The sequence below is a fragment of the Apodemus sylvaticus genome, chromosome 12 (assembly GCF_947179515.1).
Source record: "Apodemus sylvaticus chromosome 12, mApoSyl1.1, whole genome shotgun sequence".
Classification (NCBI taxonomy): Eukaryota; Metazoa; Chordata; class Mammalia; order Rodentia; family Muridae; genus Apodemus; species Apodemus sylvaticus.
Window position 1 is genome coordinate 88,386,079 of NC_067483.1, and position 19,447 is coordinate 88,405,525.

Consider the following 19,447-nt stretch of genomic DNA (forward strand, 5'->3'; position numbering starts at 1 on the left):
ACCTACCTATCTATCTATCTATCTATCTATCTATCTATCTATCTATCTATCTATCTATCTATCTATCTATCTGATGTACATGAGTACTCTAAGCTGTCTTCAGACTTTCCAGAAGAGGGCATCCGATCCCATTACAGATGGTTGTGAGCCACCATGTGGTTGCTGGGATTTGAACTCAGGATCTCTGGAAGAGCAGTCAGTGCTCTTAACTGCTGAGCCATCTCTCTGGCCCCAGACACAGTATTGCATTTGGCACTAAACTCTGCCCTTGTTGTCCCTGCCCACAGCATCTTCTTTGCAACCTCCTTGGGACTTCCTGCAAAGCTAGCTGCTGGCTGCCTGAGGGCTCTAATCTCACCCCTCCTCCTCTGGACTCAGGGCTCCATTGCTATTTGGCTATAGAGTTAAAAAATGTACACAAGGGAGAGAGGTATGTCATGCTGGTCTCCACCCCCAGCGCCAAGACGTCAAAGGAAAAAATCCACAGTATCCATATCACCACCTTAGCATCTTCTGCCTCCTGCCTCAGCTTCAGGGGGGCCCCTGCTGTGCACTGTGAACTTTACCTGCCCTAACTCAGACCTGTTACACCCCAGATCTCCTCATAACATTCTCAAGTTGGCCCCCCCCCCAAAGCCTTGGAGCACACCCTGCTGTTTCCCTCCCCTCTCCTCCCTCTATCCAGTCTATCAGTAGACTCCCCCATTTCTAGCTCCAAGAACCATAGAGAATCAGACCCTGCCTCCTCACCTCCACCAGTACCACCCTCATCCAGCACGCTCTATGCCACAGTGTCCGCCATGTCTTTCTGCCTCCCGGTCTGCCTTTCCTTTGCCCGTTGCCTCCCAGGCGCCCCTGCCCTGCTGCTGCTGCTTGGCTCTGCCAGGCACACAGCTCTTCATCAATGTCCTTATCCATGGCCTCTTGGTGTCCAGGTGATGGGCTTGCTCAGTGACATTGCCCCTCAGCTGGACAGCCCCTGGGGCACTGCCTGCCACACTGCATGTGCCTGCGTCTGTTTGTATCCCCAAGAGTGTGCAAGTGCAGAGAGCAGAGTCTGGGGCTTGGTGGTTTTTGTTTTTTATTTATTTTATATTTTATTTTATTATTTTGAGCAGAGATCCTGCTATGTAGCCTAGAAGGGCCTAGAGTCCTGATCCTCCTGCCTCTGTCACGTCATTGCTGGGATCATACATGTTATGGCTTGATTTTATGCTTAGCTTTCATCATGGTAACTGACACATGGACGGTCTCCACAGATGTGCGCTGACTGAGGGTTGTGGGGAGAGCCTTCCCTCTCAGAGGCCCCCACCCATTATTTTTCCAGCTGGAAGTAAGTTCTGCCCATCACCCCCAGGTAACAGACCTGTATCACTTCCTAGGTGTGTCTTCCTGCCAGACCAGGGTGCCTTCTTTGTGAACTACGTCATCGCCTCAGCCTTCATCGGCAGCGGCATGGAGCTACTGCGGCTGCCAGGCCTCATCCTCTATACCTTCCGCATGATCATGGCCAAGACGGCCGCCGACCGCAGGAATGTTAAGCAGGTACCACCCACCACCTTGGGTCCTGCCCAGTGCTCCCTGCCCGTGGGCCTCTGAGTTCTCTGGAGTAAGTCCTCCCTGGGCTCAGGCTCGCCTCTGCCTGGAACCTCTTTGGATCACGGCAAGTCTTTCTCTAGCTTCCGTGCTGACCATGGGCAAGAGTAAGAGCTTGGGATGTTTGTGGTCTAATGCGTCTGGTCACACACCGTGTCGCTCTTCTCATTGCCTGTGCAGAGTCCTTGACAGAAGCAGTGTGAGGAAGGAAGGATTTGTTTTGGCCTTCCGTTTGAGGGCACAGCCCATCACGATGGGGGGCATGTTGGAGTGAGACCACCTGCGGGGTGGGAGACCAGAGTTACACAGGATCTGATTAGGAATCTGGTAGAGATGAGGGACTACAGGTGTTCAACTCTTTCTGTCTTCCTTCTTTCATTCAGCTTGGGTCTTTAGCCCACAGAGTGGTGCCACATACATTGAAGGGGTGGAGGTCTTCTCTCTCACCTCTCTAGAAACACACAGAGAACTGTGTCTCTGAGGTGATTGCGACTCCAGTCTAGTTAAGAATCAAGACTAATTGTCACACAGGAAACGCATAGCTAAAAGCTACATATTCAATGCTTGCAGCCCCTGCTTAGTGAGAGGGAGATGACATACACCCACAGAGCCCCCTCCTAGGGGTCTCTGGACCTATTCTGAGGACCACCTCCGACGTCCAGACTCTTTCAAACTCTGGCACTCATTCCAGACCTCCTAAGTTGGGCGGTGTGGGGTCGCTATGCCTTGGTGAGTTCTGTGAGAGGAAACAGGAGGCCAGTTGTCCTCTGGATTTTATGATAGATGCCACTAATCTCCTTGTTTTACAGAGGTACAAACTGAGCTGGCCCAGGTTACCCGAACTAGGGTTGAGCTGATGGCAGGGAGGGTGTCCGGACTGTGTGGAATCTCTCTGGTGTATCCTCCAGCTGTAGCTGCCCCGGGAGCCCCTAGCCCTGGTGGGTGGGTACAGTAGGAGGAGGGAGCCCTGTGAGAACACGCACCACCATGCTTTGGAACATCTGGGTGTAGGCTGAGAGAATCCGGAGCAGGCTGGATATCTAGAGAAGAGAAAGCATTCCTACGTACATAGTACATAGTCCTCCATGACCCTGTTGGACACCCCGCCATGCTTGGAGTGCATAGAAGGATGTCTGGGGACAGAACCAACTTGTGAGCCCCGTGACCCTTTCCCTCCTAGAACCAGGCCTTTGAGTACGAGTTTGGAGCCATGTATGCGTGGATGCTGTGCGTCTTCACCGTCATCATGGCCTACAGTATCACCTGCCCCATCATCGTGCCCTTCGGTAAGTGGCCCAGGCGTCCGCCGCAGGGCTCATGGCCCGCTGACTCTGTCACAGCTGCCGGAGACAGCTACCACCAGGTCACATGGATTCCCGGCAGAGTGCCCTCTTGTAGTTACTGAAATACAAAATTTCCTTTCTGTTCTAAGTGCCTGCTTCTGCTGGCCTCTATAGTGGCCTCTCTCAACATGGCTGGCATGAGTCTGTGTTGGCTAATCGTGGTATCTTGTTTGGTTTGTGGATGAGTGTGTATGTATGTATGTGTGCATGGGTGAGTATGGGTGCCCATGTACTTGGTATGTAGACCAGAGACAGATAGTTCCTTTCTTTTCCTTCCCTTCCCTTTCCTCCTGTCTCCTCCCCCTGCCCTCCCCTGCCCTCCCCTCCCCTGCTTTCCCCTCCCCTCCCCTCTCCTCCCCTCCCCTGTCTTTTCTATTTTGAGACAGGGTTTCACTTGTAGCCTTGGCTGTCCTGGAACTCACAATGTATATATGCATACTAGATTAGCTTGAAACTCCCAAAGATCTTCAGGCCTCTGCCTCCCAAGTTCTGGGATTAAAGGCGTGTGCTACCATGTCCAGCTTGTCTGATATTGTTTTGTTTTTGAGATGGTCTCTGGATAAAGCCAGAGGTCTCTGACTGGCTAGACTGGCTAGCTCTGGGACTCTGCCCGTCTCCTCCCAGCACTGCAGGTACAGAAGTGTCCCACCATGCCCAGCTCTTAGGTGGGCACTGGATCTGATCTCAGGTCCTCATGCTTGCGGCAGGTGCCCCATGAGCTGAGCTGCCACCTCAGTTCTAGTTATCATTACCACTATCATCATCATCATCATCATCATCTTCATCATGATCATCATGTAGATCCTATATAATTTACAAGACTAAGTCTCAGTATGCTATAACACAGGTCAGCTTCAAACACGGGACCTTCTACCTTAGCCTTCCAAACACTGGGGCAATAGCTGTGTGTGCCACATGACTGGCTCTTTTTAATGTAATTTAATTTTTTAATTAGTTAAAGGATAGAGAAATGGCTCAGTGGTTTAGAAAGAACACATATTGTTCTTGCTTAGGACCAGGGTTCAATGCCCAGCACCCACATCCCGCAGTCTGCCTGGAACTCCAGCCTCAGAGAACCGACACCTCCCTCACCTGGGTCACGTGCACGAACACCCAAACAGCCACAAAAATAGATAATAAAAACATTAATTGATTAGCTAATTAATTAATTTTTAAAAAAGATTATTATATGTAAGTACACGGTATCTATCTTCAGACACACCAGAAGAGGACATCAGATCTCATTACAGATGCTTGTGAGCCACCATGTGGTTGCTGGGACTTGAACTCAGGACCTTCGGAAGAGCAGTCAGTGCTCTTAACCGCTGAGCCATCCCTCCAGGCCCTAATTAATTTTTTGAGACAGGGCCTCCCTATGTAGCTCTGGCTGTCCTGGAACTCACTAGACTACACTGGCCTCAGACTCTTGGAGCTCCGCCTCCGCCTGACTCCCAGGGGCTGGGCGGTGGCCTTGCGGCCAGGCTCACAGCCCCTCTTTTGCAGGCCTTATCTACATCCTGCTCAAGCACATGGTGGACCGGCACAACCTCTACTTCGCTTACCTGCCGGCCAAGCTGGAGAAGAGGATCCACTTTGCTGCCGTGAACCAGGCCTTGGCAGCGCCCATCCTCTGCCTCTTCTGGCTCTTCTTTTTCTCCTTTCTCCGTCTGGGTGAGGGGCATTCTGTTCTGTGCCCAGTGCCAGGCCTCGTGTTCCTTCCCCCTCATCCCCTCTCCCCGCCTCGACACCAGCCAGTCAGATCACATTTCCCAGCATTCGTGTGGTGGAAGAAGATGCTCCTAGTGAGGGAGTTGTGGTTGGGTGGTGTTGACAACCCAGCTACCGAGCTAGGTCAGGTGTGACAGAGCTCAGAAATCCCCATGGAGAAGACAGCTGCTGTGTCAGTTCTGGGGTGACTGAGCCAGAGGAAATGAAACTGTCCAGTCAGCCCCGGAGACCTCCCATCCTGTCTACCCTAGGCTCTGGACATTGGCAGGAGCTGTCCTAGCAAGCTCACTGTCAATGGCTGCTAACGTGGTATCCCTGTGTGTAAAACGCAGTCAGGGATGGGTCTAAGCCATTGTGTGGGTTGTATGCCCTGTGTTGTGTGCTCTTAGCTGTGAGGATACTATTCTGACTGTTGGAGTGAGGGGCAGGGCTTGGGGGGAAGTCGCCCACAGTTTGGGCACCAGGCCTGGCCCCTTCCTCAACAGAGCAAGCCTGACAGGAAGCGCCTGCCTCAAGGCTGCATGTGTGTCCCCAGGTCTGACGGCCCCGGCCACTCTCTTCACTTTCCTGGTGGTGCTGCTCACCATCCTGGCCTGCCTGCTGTACACCTGCTTTGGATGCTTCAAGCACCTCAGCCCATGGAACTACAAGGTACCGGGCTGTCTGCCATGCAGGCTGGACAGCAGCTGCTCTCTTCCCCATCCCTGTGTGAATGTAGTAGCAGCCTCCCTGGCTTTTCTGTGGGAGTGGGGTGTGTTGTGCTCTCCCTCCCTCCCTCTATCTCTCTCCCTCCCCTTCCCCCCTTCCAGGCCTCTGTTCCCGAGTCTCAGTTGAGCTACACTGGCAGGCTGGTGCCGCCTGCTCCTATTGTTCTGCGGGTTACTGGTCTGTTTGTTTGGAGGACCTTAGTTCTGAGAGGTTGGTTCTGCTCATCATTGTGTCCCTGCTGTTGTCCACAGACAGAAGAATCAGCTGGTGACAAAGCAAGTGAAGCCGAGGCCCCCATGCCCCCGCCATTCACAGTAAGCCGTCTGCGTTTCTGTCCCCGCGTGGCTACCGTTTGTCCTGCCGGCTGCAAGCTCCCACCCAGAGAAACCACAAGAATGCGCTGGACCGGTTCCAGCTGAAAAGAAATCCCAGGCCAGTTGTCAGGCTAGTTTTGAATTAAATGTCAGTTTGAGAGAAGTCTCTACCCAGTCAGGATGCTGTGTCTGCTCGTTAGATGCCACCGTGGTCACTGAGGCGTGTCCAGGTCACTTGCCTTCTTCCTCTCTGCCCCACTGCCTAGAGAGTTGGACCTTTCCTACAGCTGTGTCAGGAGGTCCTCTGACAGCGACAGGGGACAGCCAGTGCATAGGGCACCTGTTCCAGAAGGAGGTGCCAGGCTGGAAGGGCCCCCTCTTCTTCCTGGCTTTCCCTACTCTGTCCTCCAGGGTGCTCCCTCAGGGTAGAGTGTGGCCCTTGGGTCCCAGATTGTAGCGTGCTAACTTCTGGTCATCCTAACAGAAGTGAGGCTCGGCCTCTGTCAGCCTCAGTCCTCCCAGCAGCTGCCTCCCTAAGGAAAAAGACTCGTCAAGACTGGGGAAGGCTGGAGCACGCCTTTAATGCCAGTACTTAGGAGGTAGAGGCAGGTGGGTCTCTGAGTTTGAGGCCAACTTGGTCTAAGGATTGAGTTCCAGGACAGCCAGGGCTACGTCTTGAAAAACCATAAAAAAAACCCAAAAGACAGACTCAAGCCCCCGACAAGTAGGTGTTCAGGAGCGTTGGTACCCAGAGGCTGCGATGGCCCCGGCCCGCCAGCCAGCAAGGCGGGCAGGCGTTGTGGAAGCTTAGATTCTTCATTTTCAGCCTGGGCCTAGGAGGATGACAGACACATGTTACTGCAGACAGACAGACAGTTCCCAAATAAACAGTCACCCAGAATACAGTACCAGGAAGGAGTGTTTCCTTTGAGAAATGGAGAAAGCCGCTCTTCCTTTCTTCATAGGGTCATGAGAACTGTGTTGTAGATGGCTTCCCATTTTGCTCTGAGAAGTGTATGGCTCACTTATTTTGGGTCCAGGCGCCCCACGTGAAGTGAATGCTAATTCTTGATACGTGTCCTCTGGTTGGGAGAAAGAGGAGTAGTGGGGTATGACCGGGATGTGGGGTGTCGGGCTTGCCGCCGTCCAGGATTTAACCCTTGCCTCTGCCGACAGCCCTATGTGCCTCGGATTCTGAACGGTTTGGCCTCAGAGAGGACAGCGCTCTCCCCGCAGCAGCAGCAGACCTATGGTGCCATCCGGAACATCAGTGGGTCTCTTCCTGGACAGCTTGTGCCTCAAGACCCTAGTGACACTGTAGCTTGTGCCTACCAGGAATCCTGAGAGTGGGCGAGCTGGTCTGGAAGGCTGGGAGCACCTAAGAATACCGAGGGACAAAAGGGGCCCTTGAGGGTTTTGATGTTTAAAGCTCCTGTCTTGTGAGAAGAGGGAACTAGCGGGTCCTTGGCTGAGAGCCAGCTGTAGGTTTCTTTTCTGGTCCCAGTGTGGGGAACATTTGCAGCTCCCCCTTGTGGTCATATGAGGATATGCACTTTTATTCCCCCATCTACTGCTAGGGATGCTCTGTAGTGGGCATGTTGTCCCTAGTGGTTTGTAGCCAAGATCACATGTTGGACTTTTGCCCTTAGGGTGATCATATTTGGAGACTTCTGGTTGAAGGGGAGATGCATCCAGGAAAGACTTGGTCCCTCTGAGGCCTGGAGCACTGCTTAGCTTTCTGCAAGCTAATGCATAGTGGAGCAGTTGGGGCTGAGATGGAGTCCATGTGGGGGGCCTACAATGCTCCCCAGCCTACAGTCCCTCCTCAGGGGTCCCTGGATTAGTTGTGAGGACCAGGGACTATCTTGTTCGTGTTGACGGCAGCAGGCTTCTGCCCACGGTAGCTGCCTCTGCTCCTGCTGTGCTTCTGGGTTTTTGTATCACACTGCCTGAGACTCTGTGACCAGGGTCACCCCGCAGCAGGTGGGGACACTAAGAACCATTAATAAAGTACCCACTGGGCTGGTGGTAAGACCCCACCTCTCACGCCTATTCCAGGTCAATGTACGGTTTTCCATGTCTGTGCAGGAGTCCTTCAGCCTCTGCCTGATACGTCTGCTCTGTCCCAGATAGGAGGGGGCAGTGTCATGGGCATCCTGGAATTATGAGAGGTCAGAGTGGCAGGTACAGGGAGGAGAACAGGTGCCCCTGCATTTCTTCTGCTTGGGCAGCCCTTTCTTTTCCCATAGTGGGACCTGGGGTTGGACCTTAGGGGGCCCAGGTCCACATGGATGAGGAAAGTGGCAAGACACACGTGGGGATGGGTGACCCTGAGCAGTCCACGGTTGGGTAGAGGTGTGGCCCAGGGCAGGGCTGTGGTAGACCCCAAGCCAACCATTTGGGCCTGCCTCCATTCCAGCCCCCTTACAACAGTGGTCCAGGCAGGGTCTCCCATTCCTCTTTTCACAGGTCTGGTGGTCCTTGGCCACTTGAGCCAGCCACACTGCTTTCTCTCCCACAGGCCTGAACTTTGTGGGTGTCTGGATAGTGCCATCACCACTCTGGGGGCTGCTTGGCACAGGGTGGCCTTGGCCAGTGTCTGTCAGTCAGGATTGGTTCAGAGGGCCCAACAGGCACCAGAGCACAAGGGCGGACGTGAGAGCTGACCTCTGGGAGGGGCCATGCGGCTTGTGGAGTGGCACATATCCTCTGGTCCAGCTGTGCAGGGTAAAATCAATTGTCACCAAGGCCACATTGCCTAGCACAGGTGTATAATGTGCCAGGTAAATCTTTAGAAAGGATGCTGTCTGTAGGTTTCATAGACAGCTGTTGAGGTGCACTGTGCCCTGGAATAGCTTTGTTAGTAGCGTTATGACCTACAGGAGGTCTTAAAGAAGGGAGCAAGCCAGAGATCCTTCGTGGGTGTGGGGCAAGTGGGGAGATCTAGCTGAAGTGGAGTCAGGTGAGCCGGAAGGCACTATGTAAGAGTAAAATGGAAATTCAAAGTTGCCTTGGATCTTTGCTGACAAAGCAATTGTTCTCTCTTCTCCAGACTATTTCCTCTGTGGGGAGGCATGGCTAGATCTTTCTGGAGCTGGGGTACCTGAGGGCACCTAGTTCTTAAAGTGGCCCCGTGTTTTAAAGTCTGTGACATAACTTGGGGATGGTAAGAGGTAGAGGAGCAGACCTAGGCTCCCAGAACCTGCAGGCCACAGAGACTTAAGCCCGCTCCTCAGAACTGTGGCATCTTACTTCAGGAACAGTGGGGAGGAGGCAGAGCTGCTGAGGCTGCATTGATCCCTAAGGGCCTCAGCGGCTTGCTGACACTGATACAAACTTTTGGATGTCCTGTCCCAGAAGCTTGGGCTCTTCACTATAATGACAAGAGCAGACGCAGGAATCAGTGAGCCATTTCATAAGGCCTGTGTTCTACTAAGGATCCTATGCCCGGGTAGACCATCTAACGGGTCATGGTAGCCTCTCAATATCCGTGTTGCTAGTCTGTTTCCTACCTGTCACTTGAAGGTCTTCATACAGACATTGCAAATCCCAAAGCCTCCGTCCCAGCAGGTCAGGTTCCTCCTGAGGACATCCCCTGTCTTTCTTACCACGCCATCATGCCTTCTTTGGATTAAAGACCAAGAGGTTACCAGATCCAGCTGGAGAGGCCCCCGCCCTCCTCAGCCAGGCTTACCCCACATGCCCACGGACCCTGACACCCTGACCCATGTTCTCCTTGATGCCCTGGGAAGAGACAGTGGTTCTTGTTGTCCAGTAGATAGATCATGTTAGTCAGCAGATCTTCCAGGGAGAGCTTCCCGGAAAGCACACAGGATGTCCAGGCTCAGTGCCAAGGTCCTGCCTGTCCTGCTTCCCTCAGATGACCAGTGCCATTTTCTTTCATAGGCTGCTTAGGTCAAGCATCCTCTGGATCTAGGCAGATAGCTAATGAAAGCTCTGATCACGGCAGGCAACAGTTCCTAAAACTCAGCATCTCTGCTACCTGTCTTCTTGGGAAGCAACATCACCTCTGTTTCACCACTAGGTGGCACCCTTTGCATTCAGGTTCTTTGAGCTCAGAGGTGCACACAACCCCTGCACCTTCCTCCTGGCTCCTCAGGTCTCTGCTAACACTTCCTTCCTGTGACCATCTTTCTACCCCAAGTTCAAGATTCCAGGTTGCAATGAATCTCCCACTCTTAGGATCCCAAGGGACTTGAAACTCCTGGCAGGAGGAAGACTCTGGTCTCCTGGCTAGAAGCAACGTGCTGAGACCCAGATGCTAGGCTTGGCCATAGTAATAAAGAGCCCTGGAACTCTGACCGTTGCTTGCCTTGTCTGGGTCCCAGTTTGTCCTCTGGTGCAAACAGAATGAATGATGCTTGGAAGACATGTGGGGGCATCAAAGCACAGAGGACATCAGTCTTGCTCTCTCTCTCTCTCTCTTTAAAAATATTTATTTCATGTATGTGGGTATACTGTCACCGTCTTCAGCCACACTAGAAGACAGCATCAGATGCCCACAGATGGTTGTGCCACCATGTGATTGCTGGGAATCGAACTCAGGACCTCTGGAAGAGCAGTCGGTGCTCTTAACCGCTGAGCCATCTCTCCAGCCCTGAACATAGGTCTCTTACTTTGATAGCATGTCAATCAACTTGACAGGACAGGGGCTCAGAAACCGATTGCAGCAGAATTTGAGGTGGTGATTTGGGGAGGTGATTGGACAGATCCTGAGGGCTCTGACCTCATTATTAGGCAAATCCATAGAGGGCTTTCTAATGTGATGGCGTTTGGGAGGTGGTACAGATAGGGAGAGGCCCAGCAGAAGCAGGGTGCTGTGTGCCTGTTCTCTGTCAATCTGCTTGACGCTCCACATATCTGCCCTGATGTGCCTCACTGTAGATCCATCACTGCTAGATATCACATCTAGGATCTCTGAAACCATGAACCAAGTTAAATCTTCCTTTCAAGTTCACTGTCCCTTGGTAGAGGTAGGGAAAGGCAAGACTTGGGGACAGGGTTGGGGGCAGTCAGGGAGGACATCTCTTATATATGACCTTGACTGAGTCTTGAATGGAGAACAAAATGGTGTTGGTGGTGATGGTGGTGGTGGGGTTGCAGAGAGCGGGTTAGTGTGACAATTGCCACAGGGCTGCAGAGGGGAGGTAGCCTTAAAGCCCAAACCTTACTCTTTTGGGGCTCAGGCTGTGCCCCTGGGGAGTACTGCCATGGCTCCTGTGATGTTCCCTGACCTTAGAGACTTAGCCCTGTGACTGTCCTGTTGTCCAGATCTCCAGTGGTCCATAGCCCCCACCTGGTTTCCTGTCCATCCAAAACATCCAATCCTATCTCAGAATCCTCTGAGGTTCCCAAACGGGTTCTTTCTAACAGGCTGACATCCACCATTGACCCAAATTTCTTACTGCCCTCTACTGGGTTTTGTCTCTTCTGTCTTTCTGCCTGCCTGCCTGCCTCCCTGCTTTGTATTCAACAAAACTCCCCAGCTTCCCTGGGTGCTACCCTTTGACCTTTCCCGATTAGATCAAACTTGGCTCTAAAAGACTCTGAGCAAACCTGAGCTCTGCATCTGTGGGTCCAGGCTCTGAGCGAGCATCTTCACCTGGATGCTCTGTAGACTGCAAGCTCAACACGGCCATGCCAAAAATGATCTCAGTGCCTATGCTGGGACAGACCGTTTGACACACATGCCAGTATATGCAGTGGTTAAGAGCTTGTGTGTACACTTCCACACCTGTGAGTACTGATATACACGCACTCAGTTGTGCACACTTATCTATGCACACACATGCATAGACATGGTGTTCAAGGGCCTGCACATTCACACCTGTGCTGGCTCTTAGGAATGCATACTCACAGCCACACACGTGTCCATGCACACTCTAGAATGCAAGCATGCATGCTGAAACACCAGGGGTCCTCACACCCATGCCTATGGGCTCTTCCCCTTCCATCCTCCATTTCCAGGCATTGACATCTGGGCCAGAAACCCTGGTCCAGTGTCCTCCCTGTCGCCCCAATCTCAGCTGCCCTGGCTATCCTCTCTTCCCACTGGTGTCTGCCCCTGCTGCTGCTGCTGCTCCCCAAACCACAATACACAGACCGCTCTGCCTACTTAGTCATCGACTTAGCTCCAGGTATAACTTAGCTGACGCATCAGTAGCCATGAGACCAGTCATTGCTGGAGTCTGCGGCTCGCTTCAGCTTCCTACATCCTTTTGGCCAAAGACCTTTTCATTCTCTGCAGCGAGCTTTAAGGAACACTGATTTGCCTCTGCCCTTTCACTAATGGAGTAGAGGCAGGGGGAGCCTGGAGTGTTGAGGGCTAAAGGGGCACCACAGAAATATTCCCATGAGATGGAAAATAGGAAGAACTCAGGTGACAGAACTTCCTTGGAAGAAGAATATCCCCAAGATTAAATCAAACATGAATCCTGTGAGCTGTTCCAAGAGCCCCCTTACCAAACTCAGCCTGCATTAAGTGGCTCTTCCCTAGGCCTTAGTTCCTTCTTCTACCCAGTAGAAGGCCTGTCCACTAGATCTTCAGGGCCCAAGCTGCATGTTCTCAGTCATTTCCCCTCTAGACAAGGCAGGTGCTTTCTCTGGTCTGGCACAACCTCTTTTACACATTGTCTTAGTTAGGGTTTCTATGCCTGCACAAACATGACCAAGAAGCAGGTTGGGGAGGAAAGGGTTTATTCAGCTTACACTTCCACATTGCTGTTCATCACCAAAGGAAGTCAGGACTGGAACTCAAGCAGGTCAGGAAGCAGGAGCTGATGCAGAGGCCATGGAGGGATGTTACTTATTGGCTTGCTTCCCCTGGCTTGCTCAGCCTGCTCTCTTATAGAACCCAGGACTACCAGCCCAGGGATGAAACTGCCCACAATGGGTTCTCCCTCCTTGATCACTAATTGAGAAAATGCCTTATTGATTTCATGGAGGCACTTCCTCAACTGAAGCTATTATTTTTGTGTGTGATAACTCCAGCCTTTGTTGACACACAAAATGATCCAGTACAATTGACCCCTTGTCAACTTGACACACAAACACATCACTATTAAGCCTCAACCTTTACTTTCTTATTTATTCCCAAGATCTAAATAACTTTAAAAGTCCTACAGTCTGCAAATTCTTACATATTAAAATTTCAATCTCTTTAAAATATCTGATCTCTTCCAAAATCCAAAGTCTTTTTACAATTAAAAATCTCTTAACTGTGAGAATGCACTAAAAATACTTTCTTCCTTCAAGAGGGAAAAATATCAGGGCACAGTCACAATCAAAATAAAAATCAAACTCCAATCGTCCAATGTCTGGGATCCAACTCATGATCTTCCAGGCTCCTCCAAGGGCTTGGATCACTTCTCCAGCTCTGCCCTTTGTAGCACACACCTTGTCTTCTAGGCTCCAGCTGCCTGTACTCCACTGCTGCTGCTGTTCTTGGTGGTCATCTCATGGCACCGGCATCTCCAAAACACTGCTGTCTTCCACTGCAACTAGGCTTTACCAATAGCCTCTCATAGGCTCTCTTCATGGTGACAAGCCTCAACTCCTTTGCATGACCCCTTCAAGTCCTGGGCCATCAACTACAACTGAGGCTGCACCTTCACTAATGGCCTTCCATGGCTTCTCACAGTGCTGAGCCTCAGCTGCTCTTCATGACCCCTTCATGCCTTCAAAACCAGTACCACCTGGGTGACTCTTACACAGTACCAAGTCCAGCCACAGCACAAGGTACAACCTTGGCTATCTCTGGAACACAGCCTCCGTGTTCTCAGAAAACACTCCCAGAAGATTTCACCTCAATGATGCTGGTCTCTTTTTAATTACTACTAATTTCTTAGCTCCAGCTAACCAGCATCAATAGTTCCAGTAATGCAAAGGTTTTGCTTTAGTAGTTCTGTTATCTTGTTAAGTACAGTTGATTCTTCAGCCCCAGATAACTAAAACCACAGAATCTTCATAATCAAAATAGCAATGGCCCTGATCAGAGTCTTTAATCTTTCCTCTGAAATTTCACAAGCCAGGCCTCCATCTTCTGCCCTGTTCTCAACATTATCTTCCAAGCTCCTGCAGAACATCCCACAGAGCTCTTAACACTGAATGGATCTTCTAGCCCAAAGTTCCAAAGTCCTTCCACAGTCCTCCCTCAAACATGGTCAGGTTGTCACAGGAATACCCCACTCTGCTGGTACCAATTTGTTTTAGTCAGGGTTTCTATTCCTGGACATAGCATCATGACCAAGAAGCAAGTAGGGGAGGAAAGGATTTATTCAGCTTACACTTCCACATTGCTGTTCATCACCAAACAAAGTCAGGTCTAGAACTCAAGCAGGTCAGGAAGCAGGAGCTGATGCAGAGGCCATGGAGGGATGTTTCTTACTGGCTTGCTTCCTCTGGCTTGCTCAGCCTGCTCTCTTATAGAACCCAAGAACACCAGCCCAGAGATGGCACCACCCACAAGGGGCCCTCCCACCCTTGATCACCCACAGCTGGATCTCATGGAGGCACTTCCCCAACTGAAGCTCCTTTCTCGTGTGATAAGTCCAGCGTGTGTTAAGTTGACACACAAACCAGCCAGCGTACACATTGTTAGGGTTTGATCATCCACCATCTATTTCTTCAAAGCTAACTACATCAGCTGTTGTGGGTGCTGAGCTGAGAGCAGGGACAGAACAGTGCTTCTGTCCCCAGGCAGATCCTGTCCCATTTCATTCCCTCTTCCTGCCCACAGCTCTTAGATTGGTGCTTTCTATGTCACCGAACAGGGAAAAAATGCACCAACCCTGGAACTGTGGATCAGAGCAAAAGCCTGAGCCAGGCTTAGGAACAGGACTCAAGCTCTGTGTGTGGTGCAGCCTCCAGAACGATGGAGATGGGATGGCTCCCAGCCTTTCCCTCATCTCTCCCTCAACTGGCCCTGCAAACCCTAACCTACAAGTCTGTACAGGGCCTGGGCGAGAAGCCCTGTTATTCTGCAATAAAGGTTGCTCACTGTCCTGGAGATTCCTTGACTGTAGGGGGAGCAGCTGAGTTCTGAATCCTCTGTGTCACTAACTAGCTTGTCCTGTAGGTGTCTCCACCTCTCCATCCTCCACACAGGGTGCACCTGGTGACAGGTGGGGTGGCAGCCTTAAGTGTGGTCCTGAAGGTCTTAGCATTTACCATTTTGCTGAGACATTAGCCACTCCCTCACTTCCCAGACTCTGATTATCATGGAGTCATAACCTTGGCAGAGAGGACATTCCTCAAAGGAGGAACATGGAAATATGTCAGTTATTATACAAACAAGCCTAACCCCACAGCAATTGTCAACTCTTGTGGAGGCATGCCCTGCTGATTCTGTTCCAGGGGTGGGAATGATGTCACTCTGTCCCTTGCATGACCATGCAGGACTTGACACCCCAGAACAGTCCTACCAAGCATCCCTTAAAGCTGATAATTGGGCCAGTGGGTGTGCTTCCTAAACATATTGGTATGCAAGCACTGGGTGGGTCCTGCCTCTGCCTCCCAAGTGCTGGGATTAAAGGCGTGTGCCACCACTGCCCGGTGGGCCTAAGCTTTAAACTATAAGAGAAGTCTTGTGTAATTATTACACTGCTGGTGGGTCCTGATTGCTTTCTTAGTTTATTGTTTCTTCCCTCTGTACACTGTCCTCTTCTGCCCCTGTCATCAGAGGCTGGGTATGTGTCGGGACTGTGGGAACATGGGGAGCAAGTCCCCGGGCTGCAGGGCAGGTGCATGCAGTTCACTCGGCCTGAGGCTGAAGCGCAGCAGACCTTGTTTCCAGAAAGTGAGACTATGTCCCTCTCAGCTCCTGTCACAGTCCCCAGTGCCCTGCACCACAGCAGCGCAGACAGCCACTGTCATTTCAGACCCAGCTCTCAGGTCCTGGAAGCAAAGGAGAACAGTTCTGCATGATGTCATCAGGAGAGCAGCAGTCAGGGGCAGCAGGAAAGATGGCCGACCTGCCCAGCGAACTTGAAAGTCAACCCCCACATCACTGCAGCCTGGAGAGACCAAAACACTGCTGTTGTTTCCCTTGGGGACACGAGCCAGGCCTTTCACTTTCCTGGGCAGAATTGTCCCAGCATGCTCTGCTGTCCACCAGGGCTCAGTGCTGGCACCTTGAGCCCTCTTGAAGCAGCAGGCCTATGGAGCTCTGTGCACAAGAGCATCCAGAGCCCTTGGGAGAGGCAGGACAGCCTGGGCGTGAGTCCTCACTCCTTCCGTTGTACACGGCACAGTCCCAATGACTCAGCTCATCTGCTGTGTGCACAGGGCAGTTACACTCTGGACTTCAGACAGCAAACTGAACCTCAGTGACCCAGAGACAGGGTACCCAGTGATCATTGCTGGAGCCCCATCCAAGGAAAGGGCATCCAGGGTGTGAGCGTGGCCCGTGCCAGCTTTGCCTGGTAGTCTGCTTTTGTGTGGAGCTTTGGTTGTGTGTGGGAAAACTGCAACCTGAAACTTCACAAATAATTCATTTAAAACCTCGTGCCATTCTGAATGCCATGATAAGGTCCCAGTGTCCTGCTCCACCCCCACGCCCACGTCATAAGCTACTCCTTAGTCCACTGCGTCAAACTGTATATGCTAGGTGCCTGTTAGTCACCTAGAAGTGCTCAGCTGGGAGGCGATTATCACAGAACCTCAGAGCTGTGTCCAAGCCTGACTTCATTTAATAACAGTCTCAAAGCTCAGCTCCAGTGTTGCCGGCACCGCGGTACAGAACAGAGCTGTCAACACTCAACTGGATTATTAGTTGTTATCAATGTCTCACTAGGTCTCCTCATGAGTAGCTTCATGTTGAGTGTGTGTGCGTGGGTCAACACAACATATTGTAATACTTTCCTCAGTTTGAGGCTGCCATGGGTGCAGCTTCTTGGAAAGCATCATCTTCCAATCCGCCCCAGTGAAGGCAGAGTGGACGGCAAGGTCACAGATCCCACGTGATTCAAACTGTTCTCTTACGTTCTAATCAAGATGACAATGTTAGTACTTTGCTCAAGGAAGGGCCATTGAGACTCATGATCTCGGACTACAGAGATCATGTAGCGTGATCATGTACAGAGATCATGTAGCGTCTGACTGTAGCGTGTTAGTTCAGCAACCTCCACTCCTTATTTTAGAGCAGTAGTAAGTGGTATTCTGGAGTATCCTGGAATAGCAGCCAGCGTTGGCCTGCTGTTGACCTTGAGACCTGTTGTCTCAAGGGTGGGATAGTCAGAGAGCCAAACAGATTCACAAAGAAGCTATAATTCATGCAAATGAATATTCTTTAATAGCTCAGGAAACAATGGCCAAAACTGACAAGGGATCTTTATACACTGAGGACTGGAATGTGAATGAATCAGCCACCATGGAAGTCGGTATGAAGAAGTTTCCTCAAAAAACTAAACTACGACCTAGCCATACCATTGGATGTAAGCCTAGAGGAATATAAGTCAATACATCACAGAAACAACCAAGGCTATGCAGAGAAAGCCGTCTAAACAAAGAAGGGGAGGAGGAGGAAGAGCAGGAGGAAGAGCAGGAGAAAGAGGAGGCACTATTAGTGGAAGGCACCAGAAGGGGAAAGAAGTGTGGGAGTGGTACCTTTAATCCCAATCTGGACCCTACAGCAACAGCAGAAAAGGTAGTTTCCAGATGATGAAAATTCACACAGGCCCGAGGAATTAGAATAGCAGCCCATAGAGATGCAATATTCTGAATTAAGAATCTGGATTCTATTTAATGATGCTTTAGAACAATGTCATATAATAGCTTATATGTTTCATATTATAGACTTTGGAGAATTAAGATATATGTCTATATTAATAAATCGTGTAATTGACACCCATTAAAATTTCAGTGGGCACCTGCATTAGTCTCTGGAGAGGCTGATTCTGAGATTGCACAATTATTGAAGGTGGTGACAGTCTCAGTAATGCCTTTGATCGAAGCTGATGATTCTTCAACATATGTATCCAACAAAATGCAACCATTTTAAAAAATGTTATGGCATAAAAATATTACAGATATATCTTACAGTCCTTCAGGTTAAGAGGTTGTAAAGCAATCTAACAGGACTTTAAAGAAAATGCTCATGGAGGAGAAAGATTCTTCCAGAGGTCTGGAGTTCAAATCCCAGCACCCACATGGTGGCTCACAACCATCTGTAATGAGATCTGATGTCCTCTTCTTGTGTGTCTGGAGACAGCTACAGTACACACACACACACACACACACACACACACACACACGTATATTAAATCTTAAAAAAAGAAATGTCCTGCATGTTATTTGAGAGCTGGGGTGTCTGTGTGCTCACGTGAGTGTGTGAAAAAAAAATCACTCAAGAGTTACATTTATATACTTTATTCCTATTTTGTTTTGTTTTTGGTTTTTTTGTATTTGGTTTTTTCCCAGACAGGGTTTCTCTGTATAGCCCTGGCTATCCTGCAGCTCACTCTGTAGACCAGGCTGGCCTCGAACTTAGAAATCTGCCTGCTCTGCCTCCCAGAGTGCTGGGATTACAAGCATGTGCCACCACCGCCCGGCCCTATTTTGTTTTTTAATTAACTTAAAATTTTTATTCTTGTATGTATATGGGTGATTTGCCTGCTTGTATGTCTGTGCACCACACATATGCCAGGTACCCACAGCAGGCACACAGGGCATTGGATCTCTTGGAACTGGAGTCACAGATGGCTGACTCACCATATGGATGTTGTGAATTTGAAACTATAGAAAACAGGCAGCCTTCTTAACCACTGAGCCACCTCTCCAGCCCCTCCATTTTACTTTTTAAAAGCTATTGTGCGTGGAGTATGAGTCCTTTCTCAAGTTTGTTATTGACACACAGGAAAGCGGCTGCTTTATCTGTTGCTTTTGTCTTCCGTGCTTTGCTGAACGTTTTTATCAAGTTAAAAGAGTTTCACTTTTTTATTGTATACAACTTTTGCCCTCATATGTTTGTATACCATATGTGTGCTGGTTGCCCCCAGAGGCCAGAAGAGGGCGTCAGATCCCCAGGAAGTAGAGTCACCGAAGGTTGTGACCTGTCCTGTGGGTGCTGAGGGAAGCAGGTCCTCCTGGAAGACCAGCCAATGCTCTCAGCTGCGGAGCCATCCCTCTCGCCCCCTTCAGAGTCTTTTAAGGATAGGATCATGTATTCTACAGATAGGCTTAGTTTGGTTTTCTTTCAAATTTGTATCTCCTTTTAGAAATAAACTCTTGAGTGCGCTCACACATCAGCCACTGTAGATAGTTTTGTGCCCCCCACCCCGCCCTGTGTGAAGCATGCTCCCTGCAGCCACACGGGGTTAGCTTCCTGCCGTCCTCTTACTGTCAACTGAACCAGCGGCCAGTGCTTGGGGCCAGGGGCCATTATTCCACTTACTGCTGTCCCCAATGGCAGTCACGTGGCATCCAGACCGCCAAGGCGGACTTCTAACAGATCGCATTACGTGAAAAGTGAATGTTTTTGACATATGAAGAAAGAAAAAGATATCGAATGTGAGCGAGAACCTTGTAGATCAAACCTTTGATCCACAGATTTATGAGGAAGAAAAAGAAATCCCTGCCTCTTCTATGGCAGAGCTACACACTGTGCTAGACCCAGTCAGGGTGTGCCGGAAGTGATGTGTAAGGCTTTAGTGGTTTGGTTACGTATCTATCTTTTGGGAATCTAAAGACTTCCTCTGTAGGTAAAATGGCAGCTCTGTAGGATTGGGGGCCATCCCCTGG

General features: G+C 50.5%; 1 protein-coding gene across 5 annotated transcripts in view; it reads left to right on the forward strand.

Moving 5' to 3' along the window:
* The window catches only part of Tmem63a (transmembrane protein 63A), a 36,133-nt gene extending 28,381 nt beyond the window's left edge, over positions 1-7,752 (forward strand). For all 5 annotated transcript variants that reach the window (XM_052200189.1, XM_052200191.1, XM_052200190.1 and 2 more), the window contains 6 exons: positions 1,383-1,545; positions 2,777-2,882; positions 4,443-4,610; positions 5,203-5,318; positions 5,627-5,689; positions 6,866-7,752. In XM_052200189.1, coding sequence (XP_052056149.1) covers positions 1,383-1,545; positions 2,777-2,882; positions 4,443-4,610; positions 5,203-5,318; positions 5,627-5,689; positions 6,866-7,033 — 784 coding nt within the window. In that variant the 3' untranslated portion in view covers positions 7,034-7,752. The remainder of the gene's footprint in view (positions 1-1,382; positions 1,546-2,776; positions 2,883-4,442; positions 4,611-5,202; positions 5,319-5,626; positions 5,690-6,865) is intronic.
* Positions 7,753-19,447: the final 11,695 nt, after the last annotated feature.